This window comes from Cavia porcellus, unplaced genomic scaffold (genome assembly GCF_034190915.1).
Source record: "Cavia porcellus strain 051 isolate PalLab524CR breed Dunkin Hartley unplaced genomic scaffold, mCavPor4.1 scaffold_1, whole genome shotgun sequence".
NCBI lineage: Eukaryota > Metazoa > Chordata > Mammalia > Rodentia > Caviidae > Cavia > Cavia porcellus.
The window spans coordinates 107,443,521-107,459,409 of NW_026947484.1; the positions used below are offsets into that span (position 1 = coordinate 107,443,521).

General features: G+C 52.7%; 1 protein-coding gene and 1 non-coding gene across 13 annotated transcripts; one reads left to right on the forward strand and one right to left on the reverse strand.

Annotated features, from left to right (window-relative positions):
* Positions 1 to 275: 275 nt before the first annotated feature.
* On the reverse strand, positions 276 to 382 carry LOC111754303 (U6 spliceosomal RNA). Its single transcript, XR_002789011.1, has one exon. It is a non-coding gene; the product is annotated as a U6 spliceosomal RNA (small nuclear RNA).
* A 1,057-nt stretch (positions 383 to 1,439) lies between these two features.
* On the forward strand, positions 1,440 to 15,619 carry Adamtsl4 (ADAMTS like 4). 12 transcript variants are annotated; one of them, XM_063252604.1, is made up of 21 exons: positions 1,465 to 1,554; positions 3,171 to 3,257; positions 3,361 to 3,408; positions 4,257 to 4,399; positions 4,484 to 4,635; positions 4,815 to 4,872; positions 5,150 to 5,481; positions 5,620 to 6,313; positions 6,470 to 6,572; positions 10,310 to 10,446; positions 10,783 to 10,987; positions 11,310 to 11,482; positions 11,608 to 11,719; positions 11,801 to 11,986; positions 12,149 to 12,278; positions 12,585 to 12,789; positions 13,063 to 13,239; positions 13,533 to 13,736; positions 13,833 to 14,012; positions 14,304 to 14,448; positions 14,562 to 15,619. In XM_063252604.1, the coding sequence occupies exons 5-21, from the start codon at positions 4,616 to 4,618 to the stop codon at positions 14,696 to 14,698; spliced, it is 3,198 nt and encodes a 1,065-aa protein (XP_063108674.1). In that variant the 5' UTR covers positions 1,465 to 1,554; positions 3,171 to 3,257; positions 3,361 to 3,408; positions 4,257 to 4,399; positions 4,484 to 4,615; the 3' UTR covers positions 14,699 to 15,619. The 12 variants fall into 12 exon arrangements, 9 of the variants coding, with proteins under 9 accessions (XP_003478968.1, XP_063108690.1, XP_063108674.1 ...); XM_063252592.1 differs by having other exon boundaries at positions 3,171 to 3,408; XM_063252597.1 differs by lacking the exon at positions 1,465 to 1,554 and having other exon boundaries at positions 1,578 to 3,257.
* Positions 15,620 to 15,889: the final 270 nt, after the last annotated feature.

Genomic DNA, 15,889 nt, shown 5'->3' on the forward strand with positions numbered 1-15,889 from the left:
TGATACCTAGTAGCATAAGTAGTTCTTGTCCTAAAAGAATTTACCATTTAACAGAAAACAATAGGCAAAGTAACTTTCAAATAAGGATACAGGTTTTTTTTGGTTTTTTTTCCCTGTACTGGGGCCTTTTCATGAGCTCTTTTCATAATTTTCTTTGTGACACAGTCTTTTTAAACCTATAAATTGCCCAGGTTGGGTTTGAATTTGTAAATCTTCTGCCTCAGTCTCCCAGAGTGCTAAAATTATAATGTGTGCCACCACGCCCACTTTTTATTTTTAACCTGGAATGTTTCACCAATTTACAAGTGATCCTTGGGCAGGGCCCACACCAGTCTTCTCAGTATTGTTCTAATCTTAGAATATGTGCTGTCGAAGTGAGCACCAACTCTTGAATTTTAAGTCGTTTGTTGCCAGATGTGAAGATACACACCTGCAATCCTAGCATTCAGGAGGCTGAGGCAGGAGGATTGCAGGGAGTTCAAGGTCAGCCTGAGCTACATAGTGTGTTCAAAGAGTGAGACCTTGCCTCAACTTCCACAAAAAACAACAAAACAAACAAGCAAAAAGTTATTTTCATCTCTTCCTAACCCTGTACTCTTTCCCAGAACAGTTCTCCAGACAAATGAAGAGACGTCCATCTCCAAGCCCACTATGCAATCAAATCAGCCCCATTCTGCAGGTGAGAGCTGCAGCGCAGAAGCTGCGCTACTCAGAGACCACAGAGCTGGCAGGCGCAGAGCTAAGACTCACATCCCATTACCCTGATGCATAAATCAGCACTTATTCCTTTCGCTGTGCTCCAGAAGACACTGAGACTCATAGAAGTCCCTAGCAATCGGAACCACATAGTGCGTGGGACAGTGGCACATGCCTGTCATTCCTGCACTCCTGGAGGCTGAGGCAGGATGCCCAAGTTCCAGTACGGATAGAGCAATTTAGGCACTGTCTAAATAAATACTTAAACCAGCCATGGTGGCGCACGCCTGCAATTCCAGCACTCGGGAGGCTGAGACAGGAGTTCGAGACCAGAATGGCCTACAAAGTAAGCTAAAGGCCAGCCTGACCTGCATAGTGAGACTCTATCTCAAAAAAACAAAAATAAAAAATAAACAAAATACATGCATAAAAAGCTCTGGAGATGTAGCTCACTGGTTTAACTCCCTGTGCTGCACCGAAGAAAAAACCAGAACAACAAACTACATGGTTCCCTGCGGTCCGAGAGAGAGAGAGATGACGGGAGGAGAGGGTCTTGGGACAGATCTGTGGCGGCTAAGCGCCATCCGTCCCGAGTACAAAGCCAGCCGGGGCCGCCTGGACTTCTTCCGCTCCGGCCGTCGGGGGGCGCCCACAGCTCGGTGGGTGGCCGGGCGCGCGCGCCGCGGGATCACGGTCCCCACCCTGCGGCCAGGGCCCGGGATGGGCGTGGCCTGGCGGGCATGGGCGTGGCCTGGCAGTAGAGGGCGGGGCCGGGGTCCCAGCTCGCTCGGGGTCGAAGTGGCGACCGCAACCGCGAGAGAGAGCGGAGCGCCGGGCCGCCGGGGGCGCGCGGAACAGGTACAGCCCCCGCCCCGCCCTGGCCCCTACCCCGAGCCCGACCCGGACCGGACCGGCTGCGCCGCCTCCGCTCCCCAGGCTGCCGGTCGCCCCCGCCGCCACCCCAGCCCCAGCGCGGGCGTCCCCGGGGTCGAGTTCCCGGGATTCCTGGGATCCTGGCTCCATCATCCGGATGGTCGGGGGACTGAGGCGAGACCCGCCTGAGGCACACAGCGAAGCTGGAAAGCGCGCTCGGACCTTGCCGCCGAGCGGCGCCTCTGCCCTGCCTCTCTCCGGGTGCTGCGAGGATGCTTCCGACCTCCCTGACCCTGCAGCGAGGGGCAGGGCGCTGGCAGGCTGAGACTGACACCACAGGCGCCTCTAAGGTGGTGTCCTCAGCCACCCGTAGAGGGCACCGTGAGGATCACAGAGTTCTGCCACAGGGACTCGCCCACCCCATCCAGCCCGTAGGCCCAGCAGTGACCGGCCCCAGGGGCGGGGTCACCAGGTCACCTCTGTACAGGTCCCTCACCTGGACCTTCACTGGCCACTGAGGGAAACTGTGGCCAGGACAAACTCAGGTTTGTTCTGACCAGGGTCCAGCCTGTCACCAGGGTGACCGCTTGTGACCTCAACTTTCCTTATCCTGAGCAGCAGCAGTAGAACCTAGATGAAGGACAGGGAGAAGGGAGAAAAGCACAGATATGTATCTGTTTCTGTAAAGGAGGGGCATCAGCCCCTGCCCAGCTGTGCACGGGAGGGTGGGGTAGGACTTTTCCAGAAAGAGAGCCAGGCCTGGCCCGGGCCCCAGGAGCTCACGTCACCCCCCACCCTTCACTTCTCCAGGGAGCTGCCAAAGCCAAAGCCAGCTGAGGACAGGATTATGTGTTCTGGAGTGGACCACAGAGAGGGGCAGCAAGGGTCAAGGGTCGCAGGGCTTGGGGTGCAGGGCGTGGAGGGGTGTAGGGAGTGGAGGAGACAAGGATCAGAGAAGGGCAGGCAGGGACCATCACCAGCTCACCTTCTCTCCAGCCTCAAGGAACAGGCAAAGGGCTGAAGCCGAAGGGCTGCAGTGGGAAGTGGGTCCTTCTCCAGGTCGCAGCACCTCCTCCTATTAGGACTGAGCAGCTGAACTTGGCTGCCCAGGCAGGGAAAAAAGAGACCACCTGACCCCAGGCAGCTGAGGCCACCACGCTGCCACCATACTCAGCCACTTTGATTCCTCCCTCAAATTACCACGGCCTGGGATCTCAGGGAGAGAGTGACTGGGTATTGCTACCCCCAAGCACATTCCTAGCCTTCCTGCTATCATTTCCTTGCTCTTGAGCTGGTCCAACAGCTCCTTGGATTCTTCTCCTGGTGCCTTTCTGATCCAACAGAAACAGTTTTGTTTTGTTTTTTTTCCTGGAAAACAGAACTAAGGCAGGATAGTGGTGGTGGGAATGGCTCAAAATGAGACCAAAGGGGCTAGAGGACATGGAGTTAGAGAGCCCAGCTCTGGGGCCAGGGGAGGGCTCCAAAGCCCCTTCAAAGCTGGAAGGTTGACTCCCGACATTCCCGAAAGAGAAGTCTGTGACTGTGGAGTCAGGGCAGCTCTGGCTTCCTCTCTCCTTCCCTCATTTCTCCAACCCTTACAGCTGTGCACCAACAGAAAAAAAGAAATTTTTAAAAAGAAGAAAAATAGTGTGTTGGTACAGTATTTGGGAAGCTGAGACAGGAGGATGGTGAGTTCAAGACCAGCCTGGAATACACAGTGAAATGCTGTCTCAAATATAAGTAAATAAAAAGAAGAAAAATAGCTGGGCCTGTAAATTCTAACTCTTCTAGAGGCTAAAGCATGAAGATCACAAGTTCAAGGCTAGCCTGAGCAAGTTGGTGAGACTTTATCTAAAAATAAAAAAGGGGGTTGTTTGGTGCTAGAGAGCACTTACCTAGCATGCATGAAGCCCTGAGTTCAATCCTCACTACCACAATAAATAAATAAATAGAGATGAAAACTAGGTGCACATAAAGTAGACCCCAAGCCTGGCATGATCATGCAGATCTATAATCCTGTAACTCTGGGAGGTTGAGGCAGAAGGATCACAAATTTCAGCAGGACCCTGTCTCAAAAAATAAAAAGTCTAGGGATGTATATAGCTTAGTGCAAAGGCCTTGGCTGCTTCTGCTTCTGCTTCTTTCTTCTGCTTCTTCTGCTCTCTCTCTCTCTCTCCCTCTCTCTCAGGGTTTGCTATGCAGTTCAGGCTGACCTTGAGCTCATGTGGCCCAGGATGGCTTCGAACTCCCAGCCATCCTCCTGCCTCAGCCTCCTGAGTGTTGGGATTACTGGCATGTGCCACCAGGCCTGCGTAAAGGCCCTGGTTTCACTCCCCAGTCAGAAGAAAGAAAGGAAGGGGAAACAGAAAGAGAAAAAGAAAAGGGAGAAAGGGAGGGGTGGAAGAAGGGAAGAGAAAGAGGCTCCCATTGAGCCAGTGCCAGATGGCTGCTGGCATTCAAGGGGAGGTTAAATCACCTGCTGTTTCTCTATAGACTAAGCCATTAACTCACTCAAGTGTGCCTTAGTATGAGGCAGGCCAGGAGGTACCGACCCTTCCTCTGGAAGGAAGGAAAAGGCTAGTGCAGGTAGGAAACACAGCGGCAGGAAAGGTCTTGTTTCCAGGGCTTCCACTGGGCTGGAGGGCGTCTGCCTGTCCTCACCTGAGCCTCTCTCTTCAACCTTCCAGGGAGCTCTGGGGGCGGAGTGGGAGTCAGATGGAACCCTAGAACTGGTCTAACCTGGCCAGCACAGCCTGCCTAGAATCGAGGGTGGAGCTGAGTCCCTGCAGCACGAAGGGGAGGGGACCGAGTTGGGAGCCTGGATGCTGAGGTCAGTCTCCCACCCTGCAGCGTTCCTCCCGCTCCCCCTGAGGACCCTAAAGGGTTGTGTCAAACTCCCCCACCTTCTGTCCAGCTGGGTCTGTCTGAGGAGTCACCCTGCCCGACTGGCCTCTAGAGTTCCTGAGAGGTGACCACTGGGCTTCTGCCCCTGCTGTGCGCACCCCTCCGCCCCCAGATGCCTGAGTAGCTTCTTCCAGGCACAGCGATGGAGCAGTGGGCAGGCAGGTGAGAGGAGGGGTGCCTGGTGGCCACATTGCCGGCCCTGGAAGTCTAGGGGGCATGACCGGGAGGGACTGGGCAGGGGACAAGGCCCTGCTGCCTGCTGAGAAACCAGGATGTGGGGAACTTGTGGGTGGGGGTCACATCACCTCCAGCATGGTCTGCCTCCCTCCTTTGACTCGCAGGCCTTGGCTGTGTCTGATGCTGCTTCTGTCTCTCCCTCTGCTCTGCCTGGACCAGGAGGTGAGCTTTGGGCAAGGGAACCACTGCTGCCCCTGCCTTGATCCCTTCAGCTTCCTGACCCCTCCGTCAGCTCTCCAGTCCAGTCTCCTTGTCCCACAGGCTCTGCCCTTCTCTGCCGGCCCCCTAACTCCTGGGGAAATCACGTGAAAAATGCCAAGTTCTAGAGTTCTAAGTCTCTGCTGCTCCTGAGCATGACTCGGCCAGAGTCCTGGGCTACTTGGCTGCCCTGCACCATCCCCTCAATCCCTGTTTCTGTCTGACCTTTCTTTCTGTGTAGGTCTTGTCTGGACATACTCTTCAGACATCCCTGGAGGAGGCCCGGGTGCCTGAGGGGGTCTGGGGACCTTGGGACCAGTGGACCACTTGCTCCCAGCCCTGTGGAGTAGGGGTGCAGCGCAGAAGCCGGATGTGTCAATTCCCCCCAGGCCTGGCCCTGCCTCCCAGGCCCCCACGACACCCAGAAGCCCTGATGCCCCAGGGTCAGGGCCGCAGACCTCAGACAACTGGAGAAACCTGGCCTCTCCTCAGGCCACAGGCTCAGGGAAGGGGCAGCCCACTTCGAGGTCCTGCTTCCCAAGTGGGGAGAGTGGAGCCCCAGGAGGCCCGGAGGTGAGGTTCAGGGGAAGGGACAGGGCTGTGGGAGAAAGGAGAACAGAGGATACGAGGGCATGGTGGTGTCAGGGGTTGATTTTTGGTACCAGGAGAAGGGGCAGAGCTATGACCTCATTCATATCTCCAACACCTCAGGTCTGGGGTCCGAGAGCCCATCAAGCCCGGCATGTTTGGTTATGGGAGGGTGCCCTTCGCCTTGCCGCTGCACCGGAGCCGCAGGCAGCCCAGGATCTCGTCTGGACCTGAGCCCTCCCGGGCCTCTGCTACAGCTGACAGGCCCCTTGCTTCCTCTGCAAAGCACAACTCCCAAACTCAGCTCCTATCTCCAGGATCAGCTGCCCCCACCCCATCCTCCCCAGCAGAACCTTCGAGGCCCAAAACTACTGAAACAGGGGTGCCCCCCAGAATCAGCCCTGACCCCACACAGCCCTACCCTGGAGCCCTGGCCTCTGGTGGCACAGGGCCCCCCTCACATCCTTCTTCTTCCAGAGGAAGCAGCTCCGTCCTAGTGTCCCCTCAGCCCAGAATGCCTAACTCTCAACGTCTGGCCAGTCCCCAGGCAACAGGCAGACAGCCGGATCCTTCACCTTATGTCCCTTGGGGCCGAAGCCGGCAGGGCCAGCAGAGCCAGCAGAGCCAGGGGCACTGGCGGCCAAGGGGGAGTCCTCCTGGATCTCCCTCACAGTCTGCCATTCACCACCCAGCTGGGTGGCTGCCTCTGCTGAGGGCTGGGCCCCACCCCAGCTCCCTCTGGAGCCTCTTTACTCCCAGTGACCCTGTTCCAAGATGTCCCGGGGAGAGCGAGCAGCTTCGAGCCTGCATCCAGGGGGTAAGTTTTTGCTGAGCATCCTCCTCCAGTGCAAACTTCCACTCGGCTCCCTGAGGCTAAATTTGGGTCCTCAGCGTATCTGATCTGGACCCCGGGGCCTGATTTCTACTCCTGGCTTCCTTCCCAGCTCTGACTGCTTTGTTTCCCCCACTTTAGTCCTGCCCCCCAGAGCAGCCGGATCCCCGGGCCCTGCAGTGTGCAGCCTTCAACTCCCAAGAGTTCATGGGCCAGCTGTACCACTGGGAGCCCTTCACAGACGGTGAGTGTTTGCCCACACATATGGGGGCCTGGGGCTGGGGATGAGGGACACAAGGACACACCTGCTCCCTCTCAGATTGACAGGGTTTCCGACCCTTCTCACCACGTAGGCCCTTCTTTCTCTGGGTCACACCTGTTTTACCAAGTCACTAGGTCAAAGTAACTTAGGGCTGGAAGGGGAGGAACTTCTGGACAGGCTTCAGCTGTCAGACCTATAGATGGCAGCAGAGGGGTCAGGCCTTGAGAGAGAGGGGTCCAGAAGCACCCTTTGGCTGCCTTCCTCTGGGAAGTGGTGTGTTTGCGACGTGAGAGATCTTGTCCAGTGCTTACAGAAGGGTAGGTTATGCCATGAATCAGGGTGGTACAGTATCCGATCAGTTGTTCTCAAGTAAATGTCCACTTGATTTAGACTTATGTCACCTTGACACTAAAACAAACCCTTGCAAACTCTGTATCCACGTAACTGTAGATGTCAAAAGCTCTCTTGCTGTCTGGGCACAATGGATACTTACCTGTAGTCCTATCTACTAGGAGCCTGAGATAGAAGGGTTATTTGAACCCTTGACTTTGGGGTCAACCAGGGAACTTATGGAAAACTTGTCTAAAAAAAAAAAAAAAAAAAAAAACAACAGAGGCAGGAGCCTAGGCTAAGCAACATTGCGAGCCTCTGTCTCACAATTTTTTTTTTTTTTTAATTGGTACCAGGGATCGAACTCACGACCACAGACTTGTAAGGCAGGTGCTTATGCCGCTGAGCTAAATCCTCAGCCCCATCTGTCTCACAGTTTTAAAATAAGTAAAATTTTAAAAGGGGCTTCCAGCCTGTTCATGATAAAAAAAAGAACCCTATAGAAAATTGGAATAGGGGCTGGGAATTTAGCTCAGCGGCATAAGCTCCTACCTTGCAAGCAGGCAGTTGTGAGTTCGATCCCTGGTACCAATAAAAATGAAAAAGAAAAAAAATTGGAATAAATGGTCTTTATCTCAATCTGATAAAAGCTATCTATGACAAACCAACAGCCAACATTATACTAAATGGACAAAAACTGAAAGCTTTCACTCTAAAATCAGGGAACAAGACAAGGATGTCCTCTGTCTCCACTCTTGTTCAACATAATCCTGGAAACTTTAGCTGGAGCAATTAGGCAAGAAAAAGAAATAAAAGGAATAAAGATAGGAAAGGAAGAAGTTAAACTATCACTATTTGCAGATGTCGTTAGACTGTACATGGAAGATCCCCCAAAAATTTCACCAAAAGACTTGTAGACTTAATAAGCAAATTCAGTAACATGGCTGGTTGCAAAGTCAACACTCAAAAATCAATAGCTACCTTGTACATTGTACACGAATAATAAACTCACTGAGAGAGAAATCAGAGAAACAACATAATAGCATCCAAAGAAATGAAATACTTAGGAATCAATCTAACAAAGAATGTAAAAGATCTCTACATTGAAAACTACAGTACTTTGAAACAGGAGATTGAAGATAATATTAGAAAATGGAGAGATATCCTGTGCTCTTGGGCGGGAAGAGCCAAGAGAGTGGAAAAGGCCCTACTTCAAAACTGTTACACAGATTCAATATAACTCCACTCAAAGTTCCAATAGCCTACCTCACAGAATTAGAGAAAACAATCCTAAAATTTATTTGGGACCAGAAGCGATCCAGAATAGCAAAGGCAATCCTGGGCAACAAAGACATGACAGGTGGTGTCATGATCACTGACTTGAAATTATATTATAGAACTACTGTGATTAAAAAAAAAAAAAAAACAGTGTGGTACTGGCAAAAAAGCAGATCTGAAGATCAGTAGAATTGATTAGAAGATGTAGAAACAACTGCAGACACACTTAGCCACCTTATCTTTGACAAAGGTGCCAAACACATTCACTGGAAGAAAGATAGCCTCTTTAATAAATGGTGCTGGAAAAACTGGCTCTACATGTGCTGAATATTAAAACTGGACCCATATCTTGCACCACATAGTAAGCTAAAATCAGAATGGATCAAAGATCTTTTTTTTTTCTTTTTGTCTTTTTCTTTTTTATCGGTACCGGGGATTGAACTCACGACTGCCTGCTTGCAAGGCAGGCGCTTATGCCACTGAGCTAAATCTCCAGCCCCGGGTCAAAGATCTTAATATTAAAACAGAAACATTAAATCTACTGGAAGATAGAGTAGGTAAAACTCTTTGAAGACATTGGTGCAGGCAAAGACTTTATGAATAAAGCCCAGATTGCACAGGAACTATCACAAAAAAATCAACAAATGGGATCTCACACTACTGAAAAGCTTTTGCACAGCAAGAGAAACCACTAAAAGAGTAAAGAGACAACCCACACTGTGGGTTGAGAGAAAATGTTTGCCAGCTGTTCCTCAGACAAAGAATTACTATCAAGAACATATAAAGAACTCAAAAAAAACTGGTCTTCCCAGATAAGACCCAATCCAAAAATGGGCATCTGAGATGAACAAACACTTCTCAGACAAAGAAATACAAACAGCAAGTAAATATGTGAAAAAATGTTCAGCATCACTGCTCATTTGAGAGATACAAATAAAACAACACTAAGACTGCACTTTACCCCAGAAAGAATGGTAAGAAATCAAGCAATAACAAACGCTGGAGAGGCTGTGGGGAAAAGGGAGCCCTTCTCCACTGCTGGTGAGAATGCAGATTGGTGCAATCACTGTAGAAATCAGTGCGGTGATTCCTCAGAAAACTGGGACTACAAGTCCCATTCAATCCAGCTATTCCCCTTCTGGGTATCTTCCCAAAAGAATATATGTGCTCCCATGTTTATAGCAACACAGTTTTTAATAACCAGATCTTGGAAACAACCTAAATGCCCATCCACTGAGGGTTAGATAAAAAAGATGTGGTATTTTTATACAGTGGAGTACTACTCAGCCATAAGGATGAGAAATTGGACACTATTATAGGTAAATGGACGCACCTTGAGAACATACTCATTAGTGAAATAAATAAGACACACATGTAAGCATTGTAATTTTTCATTAGTGTGACAAGCTGAAAGAAAAAATATATGTGTATATATATATGTGTATAAAAATAGTTAATATAGTTATACTACTGGTTTCTCTTAAGTTCACTGAAGAGAAAAATTTATACTGGTATTGTTCAGACAAATGGAGGCAGATGTCTTGTGCTCTGGATAAACAACTTGGGGATGACAATGAGCAAGGTATATACCACTGTTACCCCGATTGATGTTCTTTAAAATTTTGTTGTTTTCTTCTTTTCCTTGTTTTTACCTATGAGTAAAATGGATTTGGAAAAAAAAATGGGGGCACTGCTGGATGTGGTATTGCTTGCCTGTAACTCCAGCACTTGGGAGGCTGAGAAGGAGGATCATTGAAAGTTTGCAAGCAGCCTCGGCTACAAAATGAGCTCAAGGCCAGCCTGAACTGCATAGAAGGACCCTGTCTCAAAAAGACCAAAAAAGAAACACAAAGCTGAGGATGATGCAGATCAGTGCCCTGACCTTAGGTTCAATCTCCAGTTCTGCAAAACAAAACCAAACCTTGATAGTGTCTGTGGCCTTTATTGTTCTGATCAACCTTTCAGCATGTGGATTCTCATGTTCCCTTCATCTGTGGCAATTTAACAACTTCCAGTTGACCCATAAACAATCAAAGCAAACCTGTACAGACTCTGGGGCCTGTCCCGGCTTATCATCCCACCAGCTCACCATTTTCTACGTTGTCTCCTAGTTCAGGGCTCCCAGCGCTGTGAGCTGAACTGTCGTCCTCGTGGCTTCCGCTTCTACGTCCGCCACACTGAAAAGGTCCAGGATGGAACTCTGTGTCAGCCTGGAGCTCTAGACATCTGCGTAGCTGGACGCTGCCTGGTGAGAGGGCAGATGTGTGTGTGCGCGCATACACACACACACACACACACACACACAGAGTGGTGAGTTTTACTTATCACAACAACCACCACCAGATATATCGCCAAGGGAAAGCCTTGTCAGTCGAGCCCAGCTGGGCAGAGCAATGAGTGACCTGTAGGAAGGGTCCAGCAGGCACATGCATGCTTCCCTGGGCTCAAGGGATGGTGGGGCCTATGGAGAAGCACACTGCACTTGTAGCACAAGGAGCAAGGCCACAAATGCAAGGTCCTGAGTGGGCAAGGGCTGTGGATCTCTGGCATTCGTGTGGCCCCGGTCTCATCTCACTCTCCCCAGAGCCCTGGCTGTGACGGGATCCTTGGCTCTGGCAGGCGTCCAGATGACTGTGGAGTTTGTGGGGGTGACAATTCTACATGTCGCTTCATTTCGGGAAACCTCACTGACCAGGGCGGCCCTCTGGGCTACCAGAAGATCCTGCAGATTCCGCCTGGAGCCTCCCGTCTCCAGATTGCCCAGCTTCGGCCCAGTTCCAACTATCTTGGTAAGAAACTGGACTCCTGGGGCTGAGGATTTAGCTCAGCGTCATAAGCACATGCCTTGCAAGTGTGTGGTCGTGAGTTCGATCCCCGGTACCGATTTAAAAAAAAAGAAAAGAAAAGAAACCAGGACTCCTGGGGCCTGGTCCCATTCCGTTTCCCTCTTGGTTCTGGTTCTTGGTTCTAGCCTCTTGGTTCTGTTCTCTTCACCACTACTTAGCATGGCAGATAGGCCTCACAGGGACACCTTGGGATGTCTTAGGTTCTGTGGGGAACGGTGAGGAGGAAGACAGTGCAACCAACCTCAGGTTTTGGGATCTCTTCCAGCACTTCGAGGCCCTGGAGGCCATTCCATCATCAATGGCAAATGGGCTGTGGATCCCCCCGGGTCCTACACAGGAAGTGGGACTGTCTTCCTGTATAACCGTCCTCCTCGGGAGGAGGGCAGAGGAGAGAGTCTGTCAGCTGCGGGACCCACAACGCAGCCTGTGGATGTCTATGTGAGCCTGGGGCATGCGGAGAGGCTTTTCCTCCTACACGCAAAGCTGTGGGGTTCAGGTGGAAGAGAAGGTTGCTGGCGTGCTCCCTAGTCCCCCCAAACATCTATTACCGTTTTTCTCCCCAGATGATCTTTCAGGAGGACAACCCAGGTGTTTCTTATCAGTATATCATCTCGTCACCTCCTCCAGATCTCCAGATCCCCACTCCAGAGGTCTCTGTGCCCCAGCTTCAGCCTGGTAAGACTGATCCAGGAAGAGGCTGGGGGGACTTGGAGGCCGCAGGGAGGCATCTGATCTGTCTACTCAATTCCTGAGCAGAGATGCTGAGGAGGGAGTCCCCACGCCCTTCAGTGCCCCGCTCAGCCCGGACCCCAGGTACCCTCCAGCGTCAGGTACGGATTCCTCAGATGCCTACCCCGACCCACCCCAGGATGCCCCTGGGGTCTCCAGCTGGATACTGGAAGCGAGTAGGATACTCTGAGTGTTCAGCTTCCTGTGGAAAAGGTGATACTTCATTCCTGTATTCCTGGGACTGTAGTCTAAATCCCTGGTTTGGCACTGTGACTAGATTCTGCACCCTGGTTTATGGGCACCCTGTATCTGGGGCTCCGTGGAAATGGGCTCTGGGCCACCCCATCTCCCTGACTGCTTTCTTGTCCTCTTCAGGTGTCTGGAGACCCATTTTCCTCTGCATTTCTCGTGAATCAGGAGAGGAACTGAATGAACACAACTGTGCCATGCATACCAGGCCCTCAGCCTCCCCTGAGCCCTGCCACAGCCCACCATGCCCTCCATAGTGAGTATGGCCCACAAGGCAGCTAGGATACTAGTGACCCAACAGTCACCCCTGGACGTGCTTCCTGCCCACACGATCTTCCATAGGCTCAACTTGGCACCTCCTGGCTGCAGGGAGACAATACTAGAAAAGGACTGACATCCCATAGAAAGTAGAAAAACCCAGGCACCCCCATAGGAAACTCCAACTCCAGTGCTAAATGTACCCACTTTCCTATGACAGGCCCACCCCAATGCATCTCCCTCTCCCCCATCATGGCAGCCCTACGCATCTCATTGCCTCCTTACTCCTTGCCCATGCCTGCAGCTGGGAGACTGGCGAGTGGACATCCTGCAGTCGCTCCTGTGGCCCTGGCACCCAGCACCGCCAGCTGCACTGCCGGCAGGAGTTTGCGGGGGGTGGCTCCTCAGTGCCTCCGGAGCGCTGTGGACACCTCACTCGGCCCAGCACTACCCAGCACTGTCAGCTGCGCCTCTGTGGTCACTGGGAGGTGCGCTCCCCCTGGAGTCAGGTGAGCAGACTTGGGCAAGGGAGCTCCCCAAGAGTGGGCACCAGCAGTGACAGTGCTGTTTCTTCAGGAGCACAAATGTTCTGCAAACAGGGTCTTGTGTGGCGCTCCAGGGAACGATGTCAGAGAAGAGACTAAACCAGAGACTAGGGGCTTGGGGTTCTGGCCCAGCTTCTGTGACCACTGAGCTAGGGCTCAGAGACAGTTCCTGGGGAAAAGCTGTAGAACTGAGCACTGCCTGAAACCCAGCTCTCTGGGTTCCTCTCACTCCCTCAGTGCTCCGTGCGGTGTGGGCGAGGCCAGAGGAGCCGGCAGGTTCGCTGTGTGGGAAACAACGGTGCCGAAGTGAGCGAGCAGGACTGTGCCTCAGGCGCTCCCCGGCCTCCCAGCAGAGAGGCCTGTGACATGGGGCCCTGTACTATGGCCTGGTTCCACAGTGACTGGAGCTCCAAGGTGGGCCCCCTACCTAAGCCCAGCCTCACACCCCTGCACACCCACACTGCCCTGCCACAGTCTATCCAGCACAGCTCTGTAAAGACTGAGCGAGGATCTGCTGTGTGTTTGTTACTGGGAGCTCAGACACATGAGAAGAACTTACACCCAGCCAGATGTCTCCTTCCCCGGCTGGCACCCTGGTGCATCCCCAGCTCCCGGGAACAGGACCCAGTACACTTCCATCCTGAGCCCCGCTCCCTACTCCAGTCTCCAGCAGCCTCCCCTCATGCAGATGCTGTGCTTCTCAACAGTGCTCGGCCCAGTGTGGGACAGGAATCCAGCGGCGCTCAGTGGTCTGCCTCGGGAGTGGGGAGCCCCGTGGGTTGGGCGGGCAGGATGCAGGAGCAGGGACTGGTGAAAACTGTCCACCGGGAAGCCGCCCTCCTGACATGCGCGCCTGCAGCTCGGGGCCCTGTGAGACGACGTGGTGCTGGTACACGGGGCCCTGGGCTGAGGTGCGCTGAGGGCCTGGACGAGGGCTGGGACCCTGGCAGGGGTACCAGGGGATTGCATGGCAGGATTGGGAGTGATCTCTGTTCTTTCCCCTACAGTGTTCCTCAGAGTGCGGCTCTGGCACACAGTATAGAGATGTCATCTGTGTATCCAAACTGGGGACTGAGTTCAATGTGACTTCTCCCAGCAACTGTTCCCACCTGCCCCGGCCCCCTACCCTGCAGCCCTGTCAGGGGCAGGCCTGCCGGGACAGATGGTTTTCTACACCCTGGGGTCCGGTGAGTGCCTGGCTTTCCTGCCCTGCTCTCAGTCTAAGCCTCCAGTGAAGTGGGGGCTCCTCTCACTGAACCCCCAAGTTTCTCCAAACCCCAGGACAAGCCCAGTTGAAGTTTCACTTTGTCCCATTTTCTTTGGATTTGGAGGACCAGCGGGCCCTGTCTATCCAGGATTCCATAGCGTCCCTGGAAATAACGTCCCATCAGTACTCTTCAGAGAGGGAGGTTGTGGCCATGGGTCCCAGTCCTGAATACAGTAAAGGTCTGATCTGATAGTGGCGTTCCCTTCCCCAGTGTTCTCGCTCCTGCCAGGGCGGCACGCAGACAAGGGAGGTCCAGTGCCTGAGCGCCAACCACACCCTCGGCACCCAGTGCCCTCCTCACCTGCGACCCTCCAGGAAACGGCAGTGTAATAGCCAGCCCTGCAGCCAGCGCCCTGGTAAAGAGCCCCTTCTCTCCAGCCCCCATGGAATGGAGTAGGAGTTAGCAGAAATGTGGGCGGAGGTAAGAAAATGCTTGTTAGTGATGGTCCTCCCTGGTCTCTGTCCCCAGATGATGGCTGCAGGGACAGCTCTCCACATTGCCCCCTGGTGGTACAGGCCCGGCTCTGCGTCTACCCCTACTACACAGCCACCTGCTGCCGCGCTTGCGCACAAGTCCTGGAGCGCTCCAGGTTGGAGCCAGCCTGAAAATGTGTCCAGGAGACCTCTCCTCCCGGCTCTGTCATGCCAGCATTGGTCCTCATCGATCAACCCACACTGTAGCCCTGGCTCTCCAGCCTGTCCCAGTTTTTCCTGGGGTACCCTCCAGGGCGACTATAGGTGACGAGGCTACGGACAGTGGTTGTCAAGATGTGTGACTGGGTCTATGCTTGGGTGAAGTGTGTGCACCTGTGCCTCTAAATTTGTGTGAGGCCTGGGTGGGTGTGTGCCTGCAGACTGGGATATCACTTCCCAAAGAGAAGTCACAGGGATGGAAAGAAGTGGGAGCAGACAGTACTTGTTTCCCCAAGACTTTTTTTTCGAACCGGAGATCGAACTCATGACTGCGTGCTTCCAAGGCAGGCACTTATGCCGCTGAGCTAAATCCCCAGCCCGCCTTAACCCCACCCCCACTCCCCACCCCCCACCCCCGCGCCAGACTTTTGTAGGCCAGGAGGAAAGCAAATTTGCAGCTCCTTAATAATCTGAGCTACTTGGAACGTGATCTCAGCAATTCCAATTTTGCATCCTAAACCTGATTTCTCATATTCAGCCCTCACATTTTCTAAACCACTCTTTTGGGCTGGGAGTGTAACTCAATGGTAGGCTGCTGGTCAGGCGTGCACCAAGCCCTGGGTTTGATCCCCAGCACCGGCCAAAAAAAAAAAAAAAAAAAAAAAAAAAAAAAAAAAGTTACCCTTTGTCTCTGACCCCCTCATCCCTTGCCCATCTCTATCCCTGCCTCCCTAATTAGCTAGGGAGAGGATCAGCAGTTGCCAGTCATAACTTCAGGCCAGAACAGGTACCATCTGAACCAAGCGTGGAAAAGAAATGTTAGCTGCTTAACTAAATGGCTCTCACCCCAGAACTAATTTATTTTTCATTAAAGTTGATTATGACAAATGAGAAGCATGCACTTCGTTGTCCATCCGAGTTTCGGCCATCGGACAATTGTGAAGCCAGAAAGCCCAGGAGGAGCCAACCTCAGCACCCAGAGCCCGGAGCTCCCGCTCCTCGGGCGGGGCAGGGTCCTCCCGGCCAGAGCGACCCTGCAGGTCGGCCACCGGCCACTAGGAGTCACCACTTCTCCCCGTTCAGTATGGCTTTGGGAGCTTGTTTTCCAGAAAAGGCGTGTGGCCTGTGCGTGTTTCTTGGCCTATCTTTCCATGGTATCTAGGA